The 24,351-nt window shown below is 41.6% G+C and overlaps 2 protein-coding genes across 11 annotated transcripts in view; one reads left to right on the top strand and one right to left on the bottom strand.

Annotated features, from left to right (window-relative positions):
• FAM199X (family with sequence similarity 199, X-linked) overlaps positions 1-3,230 on the bottom strand; it is a 33,964-nt gene extending 30,734 nt beyond the window's left edge. The window contains exon 1 of the mRNA XM_080352464.1: positions 2,794-3,230. The gene's annotated coding sequence lies outside the window, so the exon portion shown is untranslated. The remainder of the gene's footprint in view (positions 1-2,793) is intronic.
• A 106-nt stretch (positions 3,231-3,336) lies between these two features.
• On the top strand, positions 3,337-24,129 carry LONRF3 (LON peptidase N-terminal domain and ring finger 3). Of its 10 annotated transcripts, none has more exons than XR_013922768.1 (14): positions 3,337-4,079; positions 5,344-5,462; positions 6,050-6,172; positions 7,669-7,755; positions 8,388-8,543; positions 9,944-10,187; positions 10,879-10,969; positions 13,993-14,107; positions 14,516-14,637; positions 15,309-15,467; positions 16,506-16,668; positions 17,624-17,773; positions 18,490-19,526; positions 20,163-24,129. XR_013922768.1 is itself a non-coding variant. In XM_080352673.1 (14 exons), the coding sequence occupies exons 1-13, from the start codon at positions 3,443-3,445 to the stop codon at positions 18,646-18,648; spliced, it is 2,325 nt and encodes a 774-aa protein (XP_080208799.1). In that variant the 5' UTR covers positions 3,337-3,442; the 3' UTR covers positions 18,649-18,650; positions 19,370-24,129. The 10 variants fall into 10 exon arrangements, 5 of the variants coding, with proteins under 5 accessions (XP_080208799.1, XP_080208798.1, XP_080208800.1 ...); XR_013922769.1 differs by having other exon boundaries at positions 18,490-20,258; positions 21,209-24,129; XR_013922770.1 differs by having other exon boundaries at positions 18,490-20,258; positions 21,126-24,129.
• The last annotated feature ends 222 nt before the right edge of the window (positions 24,130-24,351 follow it).

Below are 24,351 nucleotides of genomic sequence, written 5' to 3'. Positions count from 1 at the left end.
TGTAGTCATGCTTTCATATTGCCTGTTATGCCAGCCATTAACTGCTGGAAGGAGATCAGTATTGTGCTCATTGTCATTAAAAGGAAAAAAATTAAAGCTCCCTTTGTAGAAAAAATCACACAAGGGAGATGTGTTTTTGCAGAGTGAGTCACCTCCTGGCTTTAACTACTTCTGTTTAAGTGAAGGATAAATCCATTCTTGATCTCATGAACAATGCAGGTAGGTAGGGGGTTGCTTTTTATTTTTCCTTTCTAATCAGGTACACCTCATGACCTACTGTTGCTGCAAATCCATAAATATGTATGAATGTATGAAAACTCCACACTTTTAGGATGTTGTATAAAAATACCCACTCCGGCATATCTAGATTGAGCATGTACATCAAATTTACACAGCTGGTTTTGCTAAAACAGTCTTTGCAGAGCCAAGCCGGATGTCAGAATCAAGTATTTTGTATTTGTTTGACTTGTAGTGAACAGTAAATTAGTAGCTGGGCTTTAAAATATTTTGCTGTTAGCGAATGTACGGCTCGTTCTGTACCTGTCACACCCCACAAAGTACTAACATTTACCAAACGCCACACACACCAGGAACTAGCAGAGGCAGAGCCAGCTGGTTTCTCCCCTGAAAAGTCACAGAGCTGTTGCCCCTAGGCCATCCATAATAAGGTCTTAACTGTTTTCTGGCTTCAGACCAAGGTCTGTGTTCTGAACCCTCATAAACATGCAGCTTCCACCACAGGAGCAGCTCACAAGCACAGCTGGCCCTTTTCTCTTGAAATGTTTCAGCCACATCCCTGCTGGTGTAAGAGAATTCCCAGAAGTACATTTCAGGGTGCTTTTTTGAGACTCATTTCGGTCCTGAGTGGTCAGAATGTCAGCTACCCCTGCGGATGCTTTCACACACTGTAAAGAGAAACCGTGTCCTTTCAGAGCACAAACACTGATTACTTTTTCTATTATCATCTATTTCCTTCCCCTATCTTGAATTAATGTGCTGCTAGAAACCCTCCCTTTATACCATGACTTACCTCTTTAAGTGTCTGCTATGTAACTATGTAAATACTGGTGGCGTATCCCTGATAGAGAGATTGTCCTTGCTTTGCTACTGGTAACCAGCGGTTATGTCACTTTCCCTCGCTTGAATAGGCTTTGACTCATAGTGGTTTTCAGGACAATGGTTATAAAATAACACACTGAGGGGTTGTCGAGACTATAGTTTTGCAATAGAGACAACTGTCGACCTCAAGGCTACAAGAAAGCATTTTTCTTTCTTTTTCTTTTTTGTTTGTTAAGGTTTTGTTGTTTTATAGTGTGCGTTTTTCTTGCCTGGAAGTTTGGAAAACAAGAAGTCTATGTCAGTGAGATTGAGTCCAGTGGGAAAACCCCGTACTTTGAGCACAAATGCTAATTTTTCTAGCTGCTCTGCAGCATTGATTAACTGAAATTGTAAGTGTTCCAGTTGTCCTGTCTTTCTCTGAATTATTTGATGGCAAGCTGTACTTTGGATTATTATCTGACTTAAGCGATGGGAAAAAGAATTACGGAAACCAGCAGTTATTCAATTAGCTGCCTTCTAATTAAAGGGCTTGTCTGGGAACAACAGTTAGGTGTTGAACTTTTTTCTTATTTTTTTGTGTTTGGTTTGGTTTTGTTTTAAAGATTCAAGAACCCTAGAGAAAGAAGCCAAATTTTGGCAGGTACAAAGTGTCTTAGTATCATAAGGATCAAAGACAACTGAAGGGTCTGATGGCCAGCTTCTGTTTACAGGTATATATCTGACTTCATAAGCTTAAGGATTGCCTACACATGGACACATAAACACCACAAAACTAGCCCTCATTTTTAATTTAAAGTGTATATTATTAAGAGTTAAGGTCCTTGAATTGGTTTTTCACTTTAATTCCAAGTTCATCTGAACTTTCTGAAGCATCTTCTTTAAACAAGTCTTACAAAAGTCACATTATATCCTTTCTTCTGTATTTTGTCCCGTCCATTCAAAGCCCATAGGCAGTGCTTGTCCTTTAATACCTGCTTAGCTTACACAGTCTAAGCCTGGGAGCCCAGATACTTCTGTAAGTAAGAAATGGGAAATTAATTCCTTCATCCTCTCTCTTAAGCTTTGTGAGAAGGCCAATAGGATCAGTAATAGGGCATCCTCAGAAATTTCAAATTCTGCAGCAGACAGTGTGAGAAGTGCCCTATATTTTTAGAGTATTTGCAAATGTGTGTACATATACATCTCATGGACATTTCTAGATCTGTGCAAAACTGCAAACAAAAAAAAACTCAGACAACTTCTTTTAAAACAACTGCTTCTATTCTGTGGTAGCACAGGTCACTTTGTCCCTAGGCTACATTTAGCACGAATGCTTACAAAACTAGTGTGATACTTTCATATAATGAAAATGGATGGGAATGTGCAGATTGAAGTGGTCAACACAACTGGTCTTAAACAAAACAAACATACATCACAAGGTGTGGCTTTTATTAATCTAGAACCTGGCACAGACAGGTGTATCTATGCAATATGCTGCACCACATGGCCAAACTCACCATTTTCCTGCTATGTTCTGCTTACTTGTCCTGCAAGCATTATTACCTGACATTAAAATAGCTTCACTACTACGTAGATTCGATTAAAGAGTGATTAACCGTATAACTACAGCCTCTAAAACTCCAGCTATAGCAGGGAATGCAATTCTTGTTTTTCCAAATCGCTTTGAACTGCGACTTCCTTTATATTACCGTAGGTACCGAAACACCAAACCCAGAACTGAACTGCGTTTCTCACCGTGGTGTCACTGGAGACCAGCGGGTCAAACGGAACTTAACGCGCAGCGTAACCGGCCGGGGAACGGCTCCCGGTGGGTTCCTCCGTGCGGTGCGCGGCTGTGCCGGACCCCGCAGCGCTCGGGGAGAAACACGGCAGGGGCTGGCGGGGCGGGGGCGAGCGCCGGTTGGTGTCGGCTGCGTGTGAGACCGGCCGAAGCGGACAGCAGCAGCCAGCGGTGCCGAGGCGGCGCAGCTGCCGCGCCCGACGGACTCTCACGCCGGCCCGGCCGCTCTTTCCCGGCCGGGCCCCGACACCCGTTCAGGAGCATCACCGGCTTGCCCCTACTCTTGCCGGACCCCAGCTGGGGTTCCGGGAGGTGCTGCCCGGGGCGGAGGCGGCGGGCGGGCCCCTCAGCGGGCCGGACCGGGGCCGTTGTTGGCGCGTTACAAAACCGCCTGGTTTTGTAACAACCTGCGGGCGCTGCCCAATGAGCGCCGCCGCCCGGCGTCACGTGCCCGCCTTTATATAAGCGGCGGCGGCGCGGGGCGCTCCCGGCGCGGGGCGGCCGCAGCATGGGCCGGTGGGGCCGCACCGCGCCCGCGCCCCCTCTGCCTGCGCGCTCCGGCGCCGCGCACCGCCCGCCCCGCTAGGGACGCTGCCCTCCGCCATGGGCTCCCACCTGCCGCCGCAGCAGCAGCAGCGCCCGGAGCCCCAGCTGGTGCTGCAGCTGGCGGCCGGGGCTCGTCAGGCGCAGAACTTGGAGCTGTCGGGCGGCGGCCTGGGGCCCGAGTGGCAGGTGCTGCTCGGGCGAGCCGACGCACTCGCCTACGGCGGGCGGCTGCACGAAGCCCTGCCGCTCTACCAGCTGGCGTCCCGCCACCAGCAGCTGCGGGCGGAGCAGTTGGAGAAGCTGGTGGAGTGCCTGGCGCAGAGCGTCCGGATCAAAGAGGGGCTGCCCGCCGCCGGGAGCGGCCCCCCGCAGCCCCGCGAGTGGGATGTCTTCAGGTGCCGCAAATGCCAGGGCTTCCTCTTCGAGCCCGTTTCCTTGCCTTGCGGACACACGTTCTGCAAAAAGTGCCTGGAGAGGGACCGGGCGGCCGAGTCCCGCTGCGTTCTGTGTAAGGAGGAGGGCAGCGCGGCGGCCGGGCAGCTCCTGCGGGTCAATGTCATCCTCAGCAACCTGCTGGCCAAGTGGTTCCCCTGCCAAGTGAAGGCTTCGCAGCTCAGGCACGAAGGGAACCTCCTCTATAAAGAGAAGAAGCTACAAGCCGCCCTGCAGAAGTACAACGAAGCGGTCAGCCTAGGTAACGGGTCCCCCTTCCCCGACACCTGCCCGCGGGGGACGCGCTCCCCGGCCGCCGCCGCTCCGGGCGCGGCGGGGCAGACAAGTGTCCACCGGCCGGGGCTCGCCGGCCGCCGCTCCGGCGTGTCTCACCCCGCCGAGTCCCGGGCTGGGCCGAGGGCAGGCCCCGCGCCCGGGGGTGTGCCGGGGCCACGCTCCAGCCTGCCGCCGGCTCCTCGCGGTGGGCGGCCGCCGCCCGGGCCGGGTCCGGGGCAGGTGGCGGAGGAGCCCGGGGGAAGAGCCCCGGGGAGGGGTAGGGGCTTTTCGGCCCTCAGTGAAACTGGGTCAGGAGAGCAGCGGTTGCGTAAGCCGGAGCCTGCGGTCCGGCTGGGCTCCCCCCCGCCGGCGCCGTTGTGTAACCGGCGGAGCCGGGCGGGAGCGGGCGGCCTCGCCCGGGGCGCCCCGCCGCTCCCCGGGAAGGGCTCCGGGCGGGCGGGTCGCTGGGCGCGGAGTGTCCCTGGCGAGCACCGCGGGGACGCGAGCGGCTCGGCCAGGGCAGCGGCGGGGCCGCGGGTGCGCAGCGGGAACCGCCGGCACGGGCTGTGCGGAGAAAAGTTTTGCTGTGGTCGTTTTAATGGAGTTCTAGACAAAGCAGCTGACGCTGCGCGCAATGGGTGGCGATTGAAGGCACGGTATTACGGGTAAGAGTTTCTTTCAAACGCCGGGGTATTCCAAACACAAGCGTACAGCCTTAATTCAGTACACGCTGTCTTGATGCTACATCAGGCAGCGTGTGTAACCAGATCACTTCATCTGCGCTGCTGTAGTGTTACCTGATTCTCGTAGTTGCAGCTTGTTTTCCTGTGTTAAGCTATGGCAAGAAAATATGCTTATGTACCATTTAAAAACTTTGATACTAAAAATTTTGAAACTCCTCCCTGCAGTATGACAGCATTCCACTCGCCACCTTAAATTTCTCCTGTATGTTTCTATCAATCATCGAATCCTCGTTCAGGGCTGATAATTTATTGTGTGAGTGTCTCAGCATTTATTTATGCAATGTTCCCTGCAGTTATATAATACACAGCTGACATGTTCTCTGGAGTTGCCCAAAGAGGTTTCCAGATTTCAGTTAGTACATAGTTATTTAAAGAGTGGCTATTTTGTGGTTTTGTACAACTTGGAGGCACCAACATGTGGTTTAAAAAAAAAATATATATATATATGTATCTTATGCAACTAACTTTTAAGTTACTTTAATCAACCAATTTTTCTATTTCCTGCAGCTCCAAATGACCACTTACTGTACAGCAACCGGTCTCAGATTAACTCTACTTTGAAAGCTTGTGAAGATGCATTGCATGATGCCGAAATGGCATGCAGACTGCAGCCGAACTGGTTGAAAGTAAGTTCTGACTCCAAACATAGTTTGATTTAAAACCTTAATACTGCCCTGATTAAAAAACGGTTGGGATGGTCAGACAACTGTATCTGATGGAGGCTTTAAGTCCTGTAACTTCTTGGACTCTCTGATTTACACACATTTAACATATTCTTGAGCTTCCTGGGGTGAAGGAAGTGAGTGATAATCCCAGAGGATGACCTGACACTATTGTTTTTGACCTGGATGAATCTCAAGTTCATGAACTGTCTCTAAAAGCTGAACACTGGGCTTATATAATTCTATAAGGATATAATGACTATTTTAGGAGATGAATGTAGGGGAGGTAGATTTCTCCACGATCAGTTGGGCTCAGGTACTGCACAAATCATACTTGTTTGAGTTAGAAAATATTTCAGTTCTGCCTGTAAGAGTTTTCAGGACACTTGTGGTTAAAAACCCTGATACTGATGGTGTCCAGGTAAAAGAGGTGGTTATAGTGAGTCTCTATCCCTAACTTTTTCTTCTCTGGAAAGGTCTTTTGTAATTTCATCTTTGTTTTTGCATGACGAAAGAGCAAAAGCTGCAACTATGGATGTGTTTGACTGCAGGGTCACCTGAGGAAAGGACAAGCATTAGCTAATCTGGGGAAAACAGAAGAAGCTTTAAGAGAGTTTCTATTCTGCCTTGCTCTAGATACTGGGAACAAGACTGCCAAGTCTGAGGCACAAAAGGTGAGTTCCCTAAGTTGTTGTTTTCAGTGGCCTTTCATGAAGGAGGATAGGAATTTTTCTTGTCTCTTCCCCTCTTTCATTACTGTCAAGAGCTGGATGGAGAGTTACATCCAGACTGTTGCTCAAACTTGAATTATATGTATTGCTTATGTGAAGATTGAGAAGTAGCAAGGACATGTACTTACTACGTGGAAACAGTTACAGTGTTAGCATCAGTGAAGTAAAAGCTGAATTGTTAATAATTGCCACCCACAGCCTATCGTGATTCCCTATAGTCAGATTTCTAAACGGCTTTCTAGCTTGGCAGCGTGTGACCGATGACAACGCAGAAGAGGGGGAGCTGCCACTCAGTGTTGTCTCAGGCCGTTGACTGTCAGCATGGAACACGCAGCAGCCGTCAAACTCCGCTTGGGAGCAGCAGCTCTCTTCCTCCTGCCAGTCGTGCTGCTGCGCGTCCCTGCGCGAAGGAGGCGTGAAGGGAAGCAGTCAACAAAAGAGATGCTTTAAAATCGTTTTTAAAGGTTGCGAATAATTAATGCTATATAAGCAGCAAAGTGAATCTGCAGTGAGTGAATCTGCAGATTCTTATGTGGCTTTTGTGAAGACGGCTTGGCTTAGCACACCCCTCACATCTCCGATTTTCTGTGAATCAGTGTTTTGACATTTGACCATTTTTTTTGTTGTCGTAGCTATAAGGTTTAGCATCACAGTGATAGCTTATGGTAATATAATGTAGCAGTTCTATTTTCCTTGTACTGAATTTTCTAAGTGGCAGTGCGTTCACACTTTGTTCCACCACTGTTGGGATGGGAACTTCTGGGTTTCCGTGTGCTATATATGTAAGGTATTCTATGCATGATAGAATTCTTACAGTAAAGCACTGATCATGGAAGTGACTGAGCGTATAACCTGGATGGCTGTAGTGCAATCGAATTTTTCTCTCATTTTACATATAGTTGAGATTGCCATCTCCTCTGAGTTTTTTGCTACTGATATTTGGGGTTTTTTTTTTTAGTTGTGTGGGTGGTGCAGGTGGGTTTTTTTGGTGTTGGAGGGGGGGTTGTGTTTGGTTGGTTTTTGGGTGGTGGTGTGTTTGTTTTGGTTGGGTTTTTTTTCTTCAGTGGGCTCCGTGCAGCCTTTCACTGTCATTGTGCCATGATTTGTTCTCATAGTCATGCTGGGAGACTTCCTGCGCACTAGAGCAAAAAAAGCAGGAACAAACAGATATGTTTCTAAATTCAGACTCCAAATAGCCTTATCCAAGACACCTAATTTCTGAACAGTGGGGTTCTGAGAAAAAAAACTAGGCTTCTTATGACTGAAAGAATTACTCATGCACTCATCAGACACAGAGTTCATCCATGATGCAATGTTCTACTGGGTCATTTCCAAGGCTGTTTGCATAACAATGACATACTACATTTTACCAAATTCTTCAGGTGCAGCTGTGATGTTTCACTTGTATTAACTGTCCGTCTGTGCTGGTTTTGACATAGTGTGATCCTGTGGAATCCTTTTTGACTTTAAAAAGAAATCTCAGCTGTCATGTGGCTTCTTCAGGCATCAGCAGGATCACCTCCATAGTATGTTGAAATTAGTTTTTGGAGTGTGAATCTTCCATTCAGCTCTGTTTCTTTCCTTGAATAATCATCTGATAAGCTATGTCCTACAAGTGGCTACAAGCTGCTACTTGATACAGATTCACTCATTTTCTGATAGCAAAGGAAGAAATAGCATTTTTCTACTGCCTACATTTTTTTGGTGTTCTCTCATAAGTGAATTAAAAATAGCTACAATTTACAATATCAGAGGCATTTACTTAACTGAACTTGGATTAAGCCTGTGAGATGAGTGCTCTCTGTACTAGCAAACTCCAGTGAAAGCTTCTGATGTGCAGAAAAAACATATTTAAGAAATATGTTAGTAATTTCTGGTGAGTTCTGAACTGCAGGATGAGAGGACAAAGGCGTGTGTGTCACATCACAGAGAATGGTTAATAAATTTATGGGCTTATTTAACTCTGAAAATGTCTCTTGCTGTCTGGCCTATATTGCAATAGCTCTTTCACTTTTTCTTCTTACCTTAGTCTAAAGGGCTCTTTAAATGGTTTTAACAAGATCAAGGATGCTTCTTTCAGCTATTCCCTTACTTGCTTTTTCATTTGGAGGTTGCAAGGAAGGAACTAAGCAGTGAAGTGTTCTGTTTTATATCACAGCTTCTACTTAGTTTGTTTTCACTCATCCCGGGGAATGCTCAGGAACACTTACCCGATATCCTGCAGCTGTTGTCACATCACTCTAGATTAAAGGGGAATCTCCTAAATTCAGTGGGATCTGGAGGCACCAGCCATAACCTACAAAGGTTGCTCAAGGTAACGATCAAGTCTGATGTGTGGTTCTTAATTTGTTGTGTGTTTTATGTTTGCATTGGGAAGCTTTCTCTTGGAGATAGGAGAATAGATTTTTCTCAGATTTTTACTGAGTTTCAGCAGATACAAAACAATGTTGACTTATTGAAGTCTCTTTATCTGACTTCTTTGTCTTTAATAGAAGTTTTCTATTGTTGTTCTGATAAATGTTATGCCAGAATAGAGTACTATTCCTGTAACTCTCTAGCTCTTCCAAGTAGTTGGTAGTGGGAAAGAGTCTCTGAAGATTGGATTGAGATACCCTCAAAAGCTGTGAAACACTAAAATCTAGGTTTTCAGCTTGAACTGTAACTGATGATGTCAGTGACAAAAACCATCCTGCATTCAGATTCCCTATAGTGCTTAGAGGTTATTGCAGAGCCGTGTACGATATGTTCACTCCCCTGTTAAGTTTGGTTTCACAGCTGTAGTTTTGTAAATGGCTGTTGAGGTTTACATTCATAGGTTTGTAAGTGCCACTTTTGTTTCATTGAAACCTAAACTTTGAGGACAGGTTTTGCATATACTGTGTATATAGAAGAAAACTTCACTAGTCCTTATCACTACAAAAAACTTCACAAATAAAAATGGCAGGTTTTGAGCAGCCTTGTTGAGACTGATAAGAAGGATCAGTGGCATTGCCTTCTGGAAAGGCTGTTGGGATATTCTGAAAATAAATCCATGTGTATGACCCTTTTGCGGAGTCATTTGAGGGACAGATCGCTGGTCTTTCTGCATGTTACACGTCACCGCAGTTCCTGGTCACAACCCACAGTATCTGCTTTCGGGTTCACTGGGGGGTTGATGTGACAAGCTGAGAGATGATGTCCTGTGGTGGCTGCTCACAGGTGGTTCTGTGGCCGCAGTGGGATAAGGGCTGATCGTTTTATCCTTTGTGAAAGAAATCTCACTGAAGGAAGCTCTGTCCACTTTCTCTGTTACAAGTTTTGTGTGTTCATACTGCTTCCTTGAAATAAACTCGCCTTGTTTTGGTTGGTTTGATGGTTGATACCATGCTTATGATCTCAACAGTATGCATTTGTCTATAGGTTAAGTGATGACAATATATTTAACCTGAGATCCGGCCACAGTTCTGCCTGAATCAAATTTGATGACCAAGCTATAAAGCCACACATAAGGGCTGAAAATACTCAGTGTGGGGGGAACGGGGGACAGCAATAGGTCACTTGATTTTTTTTCCCCTCATTAAAATCAGGCCCTGACACAGCAATTCTCAAACTGTTGCTTCTTGAACTACAAAGTCTGGTGATCTGTAATATGAAAGACTTGTGACAGGTTTGGGGTTTTTTTTCCTTAGCAAGTTGTTGGAAGGCTGGTCTAATGTCAATCCTTTCTTCACGCAGGTAAATGTGGAACAGAAAAAGGGTTTTCCCATTCAAGAGGAATCAAATGTAGCTACTTCTGGTAGTTTGAAGAAATCTATACAAATTACAGAGAGCAAAAAGGACTGCTCGGAGGAGGAGAACAAGCTCAGCTCCATGCCGGAGCCTGCCTTTCTCTTACCTGAGAAGCGCGGCCTGCTGAAGCACAAGTGCTGCGCGGAGGAGACGCGCAGTGCTGAGGTACCCTGCAAACTGCCCAAGAAAGGTGTGTTTAACGATGCCCGGGGCGAGTTCCATGGCGTGCCACCAGTGGAAGTTTTGCTTTTGTGAAACCTAGAGGAGAAGGGTCCAAATTACACTTCAGCTTTTATATTTTCTCTTTAGCCTAATCAGGGCATGGTGTAGAATCTTTGTATGGGAAAAAAATATCTAGATGTACTTCAATTATGTTAGTCTAAAGGGAGCTAAGAAGGTTGGGTCAGGTTTATCAGCAGAGCTCTGAACCTTATGGAACAGTTTCACACATGGTCTTGGCACTTTCTGGATCAATTTTTAAAAGTTTGTTTAAAAGCACAAATTCTGTTTGTTCATGATATCTGGCCTTTTCTTCATACTGTGGGATGTATTTAGGATGTATTAGGATGTATTTAGGATGGCACAACAGAGGAATTTGTCCCACTTAGACTTCTAATACTCATAAAAATGTCATGATATTAATTGTTAATGCTAGGAGAAATTCAACCCTGTGTAAGTGGGTATAATGTCACCAAAATTAAGGGGAGATATCCTGATCTGTGCCAATAGAAATTATTGCAATGATGCTTGATGGTTCAGTAACTTGCAAGTATATACAATAAACATTTAAATATCAGATGCTGCTTGTAGATACATGGAATACTGTTGCGTTTACATAGTTCTATTCAATTACCTTATAACATGTGGTTTGTTATTGATAGATACAGCTGATACAAAGGGAAATAGTACTGGACAACATACTCCATTTGAATTTGTGGATCCATCAGATTTGGACTGCTCCCTGTGTATGAGGTATTCTTTGTTTTCTTGTGGATGTCTTCAGCTTTTAAGCTGTTACCTCTTTCCCTTTTGTGACCTAGTGAAGGTGTGGGAAAGGTTTCCTCTCACCACCCACTGACACACATAGTGCACAAACCACAATTCATCCTCTGGAATTTGCAGAGCCGTGTATGATGTTATATAATGCACAAATAGCTAAAGGAGCCACATCCTTTGAATATTCCAAGTTTGTATGTAAAATACTGTGGTGCTGCTATTGCAACAGGAGGATCTTGCAAGCAAACAAGAACATGTTTTTTCTCTGTTGCTTAAGACATGGTTCCTTAGTTTACTAAGGCTGCCATTCCATTTGCTTGACGATCTCTTGTTCCAGTAAACCAACAGTCATTCTTGGGGACAGCAATAACTTGATAAAACCAGTAGGTGTTGTCAACTACATCTATTTTACTGCTTGTTTTGTAAAAAAACATTTTCACTTTGGCAAATATATATGTTAGGTTTTGTTACTGAAATAGGAGGAGATATTGGGAAGATGTTTTACAGGAGTCTTGACCTCTGCACTGAGTGTTGCTTAGTTTTGTCCTTTTAATTACCTAGATTTATCAATAATGCATATTGGAGTTAGTTTGGCACTATACTTCACATTCTTAAATAGCAGATAGCCTCTTTGTGGATTTATTTCTGAAGGCCTGTGCTTTGACAAGTCTGGATTTGCTTTGTTTTCTTGTCTGGGGGGAGGGTGGGCAGCGAGAAGCTTCAATGTATTTCAGACAAACCAAAACCTTTTGGGGAGTAACTACTGTGTTGTTTGATTCACTTCTGCTTGTGATAAATCAGATCTGCCCCCTCTCCCTCTGCCTACAGCTGAAACATGCTGCGAAAGTTTATACAGCTGTCAAAAGACTTGATGCTGCTAAGAGCAAAACTTGCTCTTAGCAAACAGAAAGCCACACAATTAGTCTTACTGGTTTTAATGAGTCTGCATGTTTATGATCATTATGTCCACAAAGCATTTTTCAGATGTTTTTTATTAAAATTAATTATTCCTACTCCCTCATCCTCTATGTCAGAAACAACCAGGCTACAAGACATTTGTAAAGGAATTAGCTCAAGGATTGCTGATTCCCTTAGAGGAGAGGGGATGGTGATACTGATCTAGTAATTGCAATCCCAAATAGAGGCCATTCGCTTTGTAACATCACTGCAACAATGAAGGCTTGTGCTAAGGGAAGCTGTCACAAGACCTTTTTCTTGCTATTAATGTAGGTTGATTGTAATTATTTCCTGCCATGTTCCTCAGAAGTATTTTAGAGATTTGGATCTTGAGATACTTTGGACTAATTACCTAGTAACCTACTGACCTGTTCACAATTAACTGCAGGAGCTGTTATTAACCTATTTGTCTGATAGCGTGGCCAAAATGTTATTGATCTACATTTGCTCCAGCAGCGAGCAGGAAATAAAAAAAGAAACAGTCAAAGCAACATATTGGTGAGAAATGAAGGAGCATTACTCAGCAGGAGTGATTTGGTTTCTGCTGTTACAATAGCTTAAAATGATGTCATGAGAAATCTTGGTACATAGTGTTTCTTTCTACAAGTCATGAGCTTCATCCAGGTCCTCTCAGAGCCATCAGGAAAAAGCTCCCCTGGCTTTTGTGTTCATTGTAAGAGGAATTCCTTGTCTTTAGGCTAATGTTTCAGATCAAGTCACTACTAAATAATTCCACGTGCAAACCAGTGCTTACTGAAACATATCGTAGAGTTCAGTATTTCATACAGTTCAAAGCAATAAGGTAGGCTTGGTGCAGTGAGGTGTCTCTTCATGAAACAATTAACAAGGGTTTTCAATTATACAGTCAAGTTGCAATAAGATACTGTGGTATTTTTGATACTTTTTCATATGTTCATTTACTTAAATGTCAATATTTACAGTAACTTTTATAGTAACTAATGACATTTATTACACTGGCTATGGCAATCTTTTTAAGAGCCAATTATGCTCTTAAATCTTTTTAAAGACGCTAATAAATGTGGGTTTAAATATTATTTCCAGATGTATAATGGAATTTAGTGTACTGTTTTATTTTAAAGTAAACTTATTAATGTAGTTATAATTCAAGTGAATTAATATTTGAGACCTTAAAATGCTTAGACAGCATGTTGTAAAATGCAGTATATGCCAAACAACTTAATTTCTAGTTTCAGATGTTTTATATTAAAAAACAAGAACAAGACCAATAACCAAACAAAACCAAACAGCTTTCATGTTATTTATCTCTCCCCGAGGTACTTATTGGCAAGGAAACATCGCTATCACTTTGCAGTATCATGTAATCATAATAAGTAAAAAATCCTTACATGAAAGTAAGTGTCCCAGAGGTACTTGAAATGGGTAAAAATTAGACATCATGATACTTTGAAGACCTGGCCTTATATATTTAAACCTTTTTTAGATGAAACATGAATCTGCTGTCAGTCATTTGCCAGAAAAGCAATCATTTGAAGGATAAAAACTGTCTGTTCCAACAAAACTGCTTTTTAAGTCCACATTAGAGTTGGCAATAATGGTTTATTGCAATCACTTATGTGGGTTATTACTGCAAATAGCTATTTTTGTGCTTAGCTTATGCATACAAATAATCACATGATTTCCACAGTACTAGTTACGCAAGTATTGCTCAGTTTCATTAGAAAAAGTCAAATGTCAAACTTCTGCTTTTATTTATTGCTTACATAGAGGAGAATTAAATCCTGGCTTGTTGGAAGTTAATGACAGTATTCCCTCTCACGTTCACTGAAATCAGAATTCATGGGCTGCCTTTCATGTTAGGTGGCAATAAGCAAGTCTGTAAGCTGAATAAATACAAAAGCTGGTTGAGGAAATGGAAAGCAAAGAACAGCTTTATCCCTGGAGTGGTCAGTAAAATGTAGTGAATTAATATAGGTGTGGGTTTTTTTGTTCTGGTAACAGAGTTTTGTTTTACTTTGGTACACGATATTGTTGTCTTTTTGTTTTTGGATTTTCCAATCCAGGCTCTTCTATGAACCCGTCACAACACCTTGTGGACACACCTTCTGTCTCAAATGTCTTGAGAGATGCCTGGATCACAACCCAAAATGTCCCCTGTGCAAGGAAGGGCTCTCAGAAGTAAGGATGCTTGGATTTTCTGGGCATAAATTCAAGGGCACAGGATAGGGTGCACCTTCAGAAACCTTTATTTCCCAACTTAAAAGAAATATAACTTAAGAAGAATGTGACTCTTAAAATGCTCTTGTGACTTACAAAGCATGGATGGTGTCCTCTGTTCAAACCTTAGGGCCCGACCTGTACTTAGAAAGGAGGTGATTTTACTTCCCAGATTTCCCAGGATAATGCCCGTAACTTCGGGAATGGTTCAATAACCACCTCTGCAGTGGCAGTACAAACCTAAAAGATGGTTTTGATTTGTATAGACATAAGAAAATGGAGCTAACAGATGACCACCTTGTGCACAGGCACAGTGCGCTTTGAAATGCCGGCATTATAGATAACTTGTTGTGTGTGTTTTTACTGCAGTGCTTGGCTATGAGGAAATACTGTAAAACAGTGCTAATGGAGGAGTTAATAGCTAGATATCTTCCAGAGGAACTCACTGAAAGAAGAAAGATTTATGAAGAGGAAATAGCAGAGCTTTCCAAGTATGTAATCCATTTATGTAAAATCCAATCTTTAATACCGCTGCCGTTAGCTGGTGAATGGCTCCTGCTGCTGTGGAACACGAGCTAAGATGCTGACAAAGGAGCTTCTTTTTCAGTATCGTGTGATTTCAAAGAGAAACAGAGTCTAGATGAAATTGTGATTTGAGTTAGCATAAAAACTGGACACTGTGCTAAACAATAAACAGAAGTAGAAGAAATGTAGAAGGCTACTTTATAAACAAAGTACAAAGCAATGCGGCCGCTTTCAGGGGCGCTCTGTGAAAGCCACAGAGTGAGACAATAGGTGGAAGCAGCCTCACAGGCTGGGGGTTGGGATGGACTGGGTAGGGAAGAAATGGGATTAAGGAAAATAAAGTAAATAAAAGCAATAAGGAGCTGCATTAATGCTCTCACTAGCAAAACCAGAAAGCATAACTAAAAAATCCTTCTGCTAGTACGTGGTATATCACTTTCCATAATATCTAGTTAATTAAGGGAAAAAGTAATTTTAGTTTTTACTTTCTCCATGAAGGATTTTATTCTAAAGATGTTATAATTTCTGTTTAAATTTATCATAATTGTAAAGACTATGTTATTGCAGAAAATATATTTTATACCTTGTCAGTAGTCTGGTAGAATGTCATATCTGATTTTTCCTTTCTTTCTTACAGCCTAAATAAGAATGTTCCTATATTTGTCTGCACAATGGCATATCCTACAGTCCCATGCCCTTTGCACATCTTTGAGCCATGTTATCGCTTGATGATTCGAAGGTGCATGGAGACTGGCACCAAACAATTTGGGATGTGCATCAGTGACCCTGTAAAGGGGTGAGTGAGCAGCATGCTCAGACCATGTGATGTACCCCACTTAGTCTGGAGCGAGTCTCTTGGAGAGGTGCAGAAAGGTCCATGGCTGTAATATCTGTGATCATTTTCAAGTAGAGAAAGTTTCCTCCTCATCGTGCCAGTTAAAGACATTGAGAAGACTGAAGTTTGTCTTGAGCACTTAGATTCTGACTAACAGGTCTGCCCATTTTTCTTGAAACACAGACAGCTAGTGTGTGTTGTATGAAGCTGAGCTGCAGGCCTCCTGTAATATAGGAAAAGGAAGTGTATCTTCTACTGTTCTGAAATCTGTTGAATGCTTTGGTACAAGAAACCAAATTGACATGGCAGTAAGGCGTGTTGGTGGGGTTAGTTTTTTCTATATTATGGAAAGAATAGCTAATCTATCGGGATACATTTACATCTTCACTGTCCTGAATATAGTGGAGGCTGCAGAGGTACAACAGGACCTTCAGAAGGACTGGCTGAGCATTTACATTGAGCCTTTTACAGTCAGTCGTAGGTAACTTGACCTTAATGTCTGTGGCTGTATTTAGCTTTCTTCCTTTCTTTTTATGCTGCGTACCTACAGGGTATATATACACCATAGAAAGTAAGATGTGCGCAAAACACACCTGCAAACTAAAATCTGCCAAAATTGTGGGAAAACATTTTTCATTCTAGATCATATAGTTGTTCCATAATTCTAATATTCTGAATTGCACTTGCTCTTCTGTACAAGTCAGTTGGATTATGGAGCAAGTGTACTGCTGAGCTGTATAACTTTGAATTTCATAAGATGTTCCTGTATTCCAAAACATGCAGTTAGTGTTAATCAGATTAGACAGCCTGAATCTTCCTGATAGTTTTGAAAACAATTGTGGAATAATTTGAACCACAGCAGGTCAGTACTATGAACAATAGAAATGAGCTGACACTGGTAAATACCTTTGTGGCAGAGACTGGCTGTATGGCAGTTCTGTGGAACGAAGGGTGGAGAGAATAAGACTTGTTGACTTGCTTTTGTTCTGATTTCAATAGGTTTGCAGATTATGGCTGCATTCTGGAGATAAGAAATGTTGAATTCTTTGCTGATGGTCGCTCTGTTGTAGACAGCATCGGCAAGAGGAGATTTAAGGTGATAGAGCACAGCCAGCGCGATGGCTATAATACAGCAGATATCGAGTACATTGAGGATCAAAAGGTAAATTTAGAAATATTTCATTTAATCTGTATTACATGTGAAATTCCAAGCACATACGTTTTCAGTGAGGTTTTTTTTTTTGTAGAACAGTTTCTAGTAAAACAAATTTGCGGTATTTACTAATTGCACATGTTTGGAGATGGGAAACATAATAGTTACCACAAGCATGTACACACACTGCCTATAGACTGAAGAGTGTTTTTCTAGAGATTTTTAGCAGAAGACAAAACTAACTGAATCCAGGATGAGATCTTACCACTCTTATAGACAGAATAGCTGCAGCTTATAAAGTGTCTGGGGGTACCTGCCTCCATTTGCATTGAAACCAATTAGAAAGCTCAGGTAAGAAAGAGCAGGATCAGGTCATTACACCTTCAAAATTATTTACATTAATTCTTTTTTAAAAATATATATATGTGTGTAGGTAAAGTATTCTGGGTGATCTATGAGCTTTTGGTATATAATGGAAAGATAAAATGTCTACTCTGACGAACTGCTAATAATTACAAAAAAGCCTTGCATAATCTTTTTTTACATAAACATCATATGACACAGAAAAGTTGTTTTCATACAGCAATCCAGAAAGTGCTTGTTCTGCAAATCTTTGGCATAGAATATAGGATAGGAAAATAAAGGATTTGATAGTTGGTGGCGGGGACACACACCAGAATAGGGGACACCAAACTAGCTTTCTTGATGTTTCCCTGTTGTTTCCCTGTTGTTTCCCTGTTGTTTCCCTGTTGTTTCCCTGTTGTTTCCCTGTTGTTTCCCTGTTGTTTCCCTGTTGTTTCCCTGTTGTTTCCCTGTTGTTTCCCTGTTGTTTCCCTGTTGTTTCCCTGTTGTTTCCCTGTTGTTTCCCTGTTGTTTCCCTGTTGTTTCCCTGTATTAATGTTGTGCCTTCCCCAACATGCAGACTGGACTAACAGTAGCCTCCTCCTCTCTTTACTCCTTTCAGGTGCAAGGACAAGAGTATGCTGCATTACTTGTTCTCCATGATTCTGTCTATGATCAGGCATATATGTGGTTTAACTCCCTCAAGCAAGCACTCAAAAGTCGAATTCTCAGTCATTTTGGTCCAATGCCAGCTAAGGATCCTGACCCGCAGGTATGCAGAACCAGTGGTTTATGTAACTTTTAGGGACAGAAATAGCAGGGACAGCCGATAAGCTGGGAGGTGTTTTAAGATAGAAATACGAATACTCTTTGTTTACTCTGCATAAGCTGAGTATTTAAGTTATATTACCATACGCCGGTGGTAGCACAGTTGCAAATGAAAAGCCTGTATTTAGTGTTGGTATGTTCCTGAGACTACTTAACTGACTGTATTAATCCCAAGAGACTTAAATGCCTTTTTGCCTACTCTACTCCCTCAGTTAAATGACTGAGAGAAGACAAATGAGGAAAGTTGGTACTCTTGTTCAAGGACTGCAAATTATAGGAATCCTAAAATAACAGAATGTAACAGTAGAAAGAAAATACGAACTAGTGTCAAAGCATGAAGAAGGGAGGCAGGAATCCCGAAGAACAGGGTCAGTAATAACATGGGGAAAAAAAACATAAAAATATATAGAAGACCCAACCTATAAACTGTTGCTAGAAATAGAAACGCATCTTGATTATGCCTTCAACATCCTATTTTCATGCAACTTGGTTGTAACTATTTTCAAGCCAACCTGTAATCACAAGCCATCAGGTTGGCAGTGAAATGACGTGCTTGCCAGATTGCTCTCAAAATGCTGTGTTTTCAAAGTTAAATGTTCAAAACCAAGACCTTACCATCTATATGTATCCTAACTTGTATTTTTTTTCCCCTTGCTGCAGTCTAACCCTAATGGGCCAGCCTGGTGCTGGTGGGTCCTGGCTGTCCTTCCTCTTGAGAACAGGGCTCAGCTCCCTTTCCTCGCCATGAAGTCCCTCAAAGACCGCTTGAATGGCATCAGACGTGTCCTTACATTCATGTCTCGTACAAGATCACGGTGATGGTGAGGAGAGCTGCGAAGTCTCCCGCAGTACTTGACTGTAGACTGTCTCTTGTAACTTCAGCTAACTGCAATAATGTCTTACAGATTTGAGTGTCAGGATGTTTCAAGCCCGAATTTCAAAGAAAATGAGTTATAAAGAACAAGGGAAGTTTATGGATACTTCAATAGTTTCCTTCTGGAACTCTGAGATGATTATTCAATCACTGCACTGCTAAATTTATAACAAATGTGATAGAACAAAAAGTGATCTTGTTTGCCATAAACCTTTTAAAAAGCTTAAGGGGTTTTTTAATTTATTTTATTTTTATTTTTTTAGTGGATGAGGGATAAACTGTGCAGTTTAATGTGAAGCAGAAATAATAACATTAATGCATTATTTCAGTGAACTGCAAAGTCTTTTATTCCAAATGGTTCAGGTTTTATATAGCATTGTGTAAAATAATGTTCACAACTTCTGTTTGATAATTTATTTTTGCACTATGATGTTTTGTTTCAAAGTGTTTATTATTTATGTGTTCATTCTCTAAAGGAAAATGAGCTGCTCTATTTATAGTGTTTTTACCCTGTATTTATCACTGAGGGCAAAATGATGATTCTAGCAGTGCATGAGCAACTGCTTTCATAACTTTTCAGATATTTGTGTTCAAATACTTTGAATGTTTTTCTACTTATCCCTGGTCCTGCTGTGGCTTAAGAAGGACTTTTCCCCCCCAAACCAGCCTGCCATGAAGTCTTTGAATACACACATTATGTCTGAGATAATTCCAGCACAATTTTTGGAGCCTGATCCTCTGCTCGTGACCAGGTTCCTGCTGTCACAAACCAGTCGCACAGACGCTGAACCTCAAGCGTGTTTAAGTGCTTGGGCCAGTTCAGGTATGGAGCGGTTGAGCTCAGTGGGAATGGGCCATAGTGGTGACAGAAGGATCTATCCCCTAATTTTTCAGAAAACAGAGAATAACTTGGAGTTGAATTTATATCTGAACTCTTTCTTGCAAGAACCAGATAATGGCTACAAACAACTGTGAAGAAAGAGCCACAATATATGAAAAGTGGCTTCTACAGAAAACTGGAAGTACTGGTAGCATTTCATTGTGGGTTACTACATAGTTGTGGGGTTTTTTACATCAACTCTTGTTGCTGTTAAGATCAGTTTTATTTCTTTTTGAATTGTTTGGTAGGATTTGGCTTTGGAGAGTGTGTGTGTGTGGGGACAGGGGGAAGTTTTTCAGCTTTAGGGACTCAGAGAGCAGTTTGTGTCATAGGAGAAGGAATATGTTGTAATAAATGCTATTTATTTCACCCCGATCTTCAGGTTCCTGCTAGCTTCAAATCTCTGCCCAGCCATTGCATTTCTCTTCAGAGGCTGGGTAGTCTTGCTAATAATAGTTAACTCCCAAGGAAAACAAGTGAATTTTAGCATGATTACTTGTAGCTATAAAACAGGTAAAAATAGGGCAGAAATGAGAACAGGAAGTATCTTGGCTTTGATTTTTAATTTTTTTTTAACAGTTCATATACTTGTTTTGCTGCTTTTATTGCTCCCGGTGAACCGCTTTCTAGCTGGGATCTTGCCTCCATCTGACTTTGACTTTCACGGATTTCAATGTAAGCAGATCTGGGCCTTTTATTCTAAACTACTGTTTTCCTTTCCAGTGGCAAAGAATAGATTGAATTGAGAATGTTATAGAATGCTACAAATTTATTTGCTTACCCAGGATAGCAGTCTCTGCCATTCCATGCCTTTATGGAAAAATGCAGTAGAATTTAATGCCAATTTTCTGTGCGTTTTTCCATCATCTCATCAGAAATAATTATTACTTAAAAGTAACTTCCATACTGTTCAGTCTCCATAAAACTACCTTTGTTCCCTCTCTTGTTAAATTCTATAGAACTTTTCCATAAGGGTACCAAAGAACCAAATGGAAGATAAACATGTTTCAGTCTTGTGATGCAAATGGAATATGTATCCTGTGTTTGCATTGAGCTGCTCTAGAAACGCTACAACTTATTTCCATATGCTAGGATGCTGCACTTCTTCCATACCATAGGTGGTACTTAACGTGCTTCTCTGTAAATAATGTATAGAAATACATACATGTTCTGAATAATAACAAGTGTATGGTGGCTGACACCTGCTATGGCATTTGTCTTCGTAAGTCAATAACAAAGTGATTTCTACTTGTTTGGAAGTGAAGCTGCATTAAATGCAATTCTTCCTTAAACCATTATGTATTATTGCATAGCATAAGGGGCCCATATTGCTCCCACAGAAAAAGCTGTCACTTTGCTACTCTTATCTGTGAGAAAAGGACCTTAAATATCTATTTTAAACTGTTTTCTCACTGACCTCATTGTTCTTTTTTCCTGCATGCTACGTCTTCTACATACTCATATTCTGCCTATTTTGTTGATTTAGAAATTGGCATGGAAACAATCCTTGACTTGAAAAGTGAATATTGTCTTTTCTATTAGCCTTGAGTAAAGCTGCCAGAATTTCCAAAGCAGAAACCTGTGTACATGCCCTGTATCACCAACGCCAAGTGCATTTGTTGCAGCCTGGAAACACTGGACCTGCCGCACACAATGCGTGTGCACAACAAATCAGATACACCACAAAGGTTCATCTGTACGTGTACAGCACCGTTCTGTCTGTGGCTACACATCCCAGGTTAACAGCTGAAGTCTATGAATTCCACCAGAAGATGAAAATACTGAGAACAGATTTGGTAGAGAGCACAAAGCTGTCCAGGAGTGAGCTGAGAGGGCCAAGTGTCAGTAATGAGGCTTCAAAACAAAAATCTCTTCTAGTTATGCCACCGTATTGCTGACTTTTTTTTTCCAGTTGTATTAATCAGTACAAGGATGTAAATGCAACACTTATTACAGGCAGGAATGTACAGCTGAACAGATCTTTTTAAAATAGCTTCACTTCTAATTATAGAAACAGCATTGATCAGATAAAACACTAATTGGGGGAGTATTTTATTGAAGCTTCTCACATTTTCTAGATACCAGATCCAGTCCCATAACCAGACTTGCTCATCTGTTAAAAAAAAACCCTGACTCAGACTTGCATTTCCTGTGTGGCCAGAAGTATTGATGAATCTTTATTGGGAGCGCATCAGGCATGCACAGGCTTCTTGCTTGTTCTTCAAATAAGTTGATTTCCATTGACCCCCGGTCACCGAGTTCAGATTACTGAAATCAATATACAATTTTTTCCCCAGGAAATGTGATCAGTCCCCCTTTTTTTAAAAATAAAGTGGAATACAAAAGGCAAATGTTCTGTAATATAGGGGCAGAGAGGGAATCAAGAATAGGTCAAACTAGAACTAAGTTCCAGTCTCCTGGGCAGCAGCACCTAAACATCTCCTTGAGATTTCTTGAAAGTTTTAGGCTTGCATTTGAAAGATATGGTTTTGTTAATTTGAAACATCTTCACTTTTCTATAAGTATTTAACAAAATACAGCCAGTCCTTGTTATTTATTTTAATGTATCACCTTTCCAAATCCCTGTACATAGACATTATAAGGTTTCTAATTAAGAACAGAAGTTTGCTGCAGAAATTAATAGTAATTTTTCATTCCCATACACAGACAGATGACACTCATAGTAACTTTGTCTTATATGCTCCTCTGTCTAGCAATAACTTACGGGGATATGTTTCCATGAAAACAGCTGTTATCTTGGTTGAAAGTATCCTGAGACAGGGCTGGATTAATCAGGAAAAATCATGAAACCTGATAGTAAACTCAGACACAGTTGTGGAAAGTAGTTCAGTAGTTTTAATAATTAAATGATAAGATGGTATGGTAGGCCATTATCATGCTATGTCTTAAGTGACATTCTGGTTTTAGTTGTGAAAGTCCCTCTTTTGTTTTAGTTTGAAGTGCTGGTGTCTTCTCTTCCACACCTTGCAGCAATAAGAGATCCCAGCTGTCACACTGTCTGTCCTGTGTGACTGCTGACGGACAGAACACCTGAACTGTGGATTTCTGAATCCAAAGATTATTTTAATCTCAGTAAAATCATCTGGATTTGGATATAACATCTCTGGCTTAATCTGTGCTGTAGAGAAATAGCTTTATAAAATTAAGTTTTGCTTTAGATGGTCTTCTCATAGAATACTGGGTTGAAAGGGACCTCAAGAATCATCTGGTCCAACGTTGCCTGGCGAAAGCACGGCCTAGGCAAGCTGGCCCAGCGCCCTGTCCAGCCAAACCCTGGCAGTGTCCAGTGCTGGGGAATGCACCGCTTCCCTGCGGACATTATTCCAGGGGCTGATTGTTCTCATTGTGAAAAATTTTCCTCTTAATGATTTCTACTTGGTGCTGACATTTTACTGGTGTTTAATGACAGGAGTTATATTTAAATGCACTGTTTAGGAATGGAGAACATGTTCACAAACTCTGATTTTTAAAATAAGTGTAAATTAGCTACCGGGTTTTTGTGCATAGAACCCCAGTGGAACTGTATGCACTCTGGGTAGTGCTCCCCTCTTCCCTGAGTCCTCCAGCAGATGAACTCAAGCCCTGCTTAGTTCTCATTCAACTTGTCAGCTTCACAACCGAACTTGTAACTGGGGCAGCACCTGGTTTAGGATCTGGGGGTCATTCCAAAGCCCCGTAAATCATGGAAAGTCTGACAGCTACAGAAAAATGGTAGTTTCAGCAAAGTCACTATTTTGGAACATTTAGCTAAATAAATATTGCCTGGATACAAGCAACTCTTCTGCTTAGACAGGATTAAAATGGTAGATAATAAACTGAACTACTACATTGACTTACTCATCCAGGTATCATGTGAAGTGCTTAATAATGGTGGAGTTTCATAAGGTCTAAAGTAACCCTCACATAGAAGTGCCTGTATTCTGTTATTGCCATTCTTGAGCTTTTTAATAGAGTCATAGCCATATATTTTATAAATATAAACATATGCACCTTTAAATCTTTACATTCAATTTGCAGAACAAAGGTTTACAGAGCAGAAGTGTAGCAAAAACAATGTAATAGCTTCTATAATTCCCTGGGGAGGAGCAGAAGTAGAGAAACGAGGAGCAAAGACTCTGTGTTAGATGTCTTAATTTGGCACCATATACTTGTCCAATTTAATTCCATCAAGCTATGTGGTTACAAGAGTGCCAGAAATATCTCTATCAAGCCATTTGAAATAAAAAGTTTTGTGGACTTGTATATTCCATTTGTTTGTAAAACATCCTTTTGTGCACTGTAATGAACTTGAAATGAAACTTTAAGTTATACTCTCATATCATTGAACAGAGTACTGTTCAGCTACCTCTACATAAGGTTGAAGTAATTTGTTTTTTCCAGATTTGTTCACATTGTCATATAAAATATATTTTAAAATATCATAGTCCAAAGAACCTGTATGTGTTTGTAGATGTACTTATAACTATGTTGTACCAACAAAGTCTGTGTGGAGAGTTGTTTGCTAATTAAAATTTTTGTGTTCTTTACTCTTTGGCTTGCATAACAACGAACTACAGAGGTGAACAAGTATGACACATGAGCTGCTTTTTTAGGTGTGCTAGATAAAGGAAGAGCAAATCCTAGATCTTGCAGTCACACACCACCACTGGATGTGAAGGAACCAAACCACAGAAGTTAAGTTGTCCAAACATCATCATTTGTAAATGACACCGAGTGCTTTTTTTTCTTCTTTGCTGTAGTAAAGTAA

This window comes from Nesoenas mayeri (assembly GCF_963082525.1).
Source record: "Nesoenas mayeri genome assembly, chromosome: 13".
In the NCBI taxonomy this organism is placed as follows: Eukaryota; Metazoa; Chordata; class Aves; order Columbiformes; family Columbidae; genus Nesoenas; species Nesoenas mayeri.
Note: the sequence above shows the minus strand (reverse complement) of the source record. Positions and strands in the feature narration are given on the sequence as shown.

Bases quoted from the DNA above. Each gene is read 5' to 3' on its own strand.
- LONRF3 (XM_080352673.1), top strand. From the start codon at position 3,443: ATGGGCTCCCACCTGCCGCCGCAGCAGCAGCAGCGCCCGGAGCCCCAG. The intron at 10,970-13,992 runs GTATTCTTTGTT...TTTCCAATCCAG, and splicing joins GACTGCTCCCTGTGTATGAG to GCTCTTCTATGAACCCGTCA. The intron at 14,108-14,515 runs GTAAGGATGCTT...TTTTTACTGCAG, and splicing joins GCAAGGAAGGGCTCTCAGAA to TGCTTGGCTATGAGGAAATA.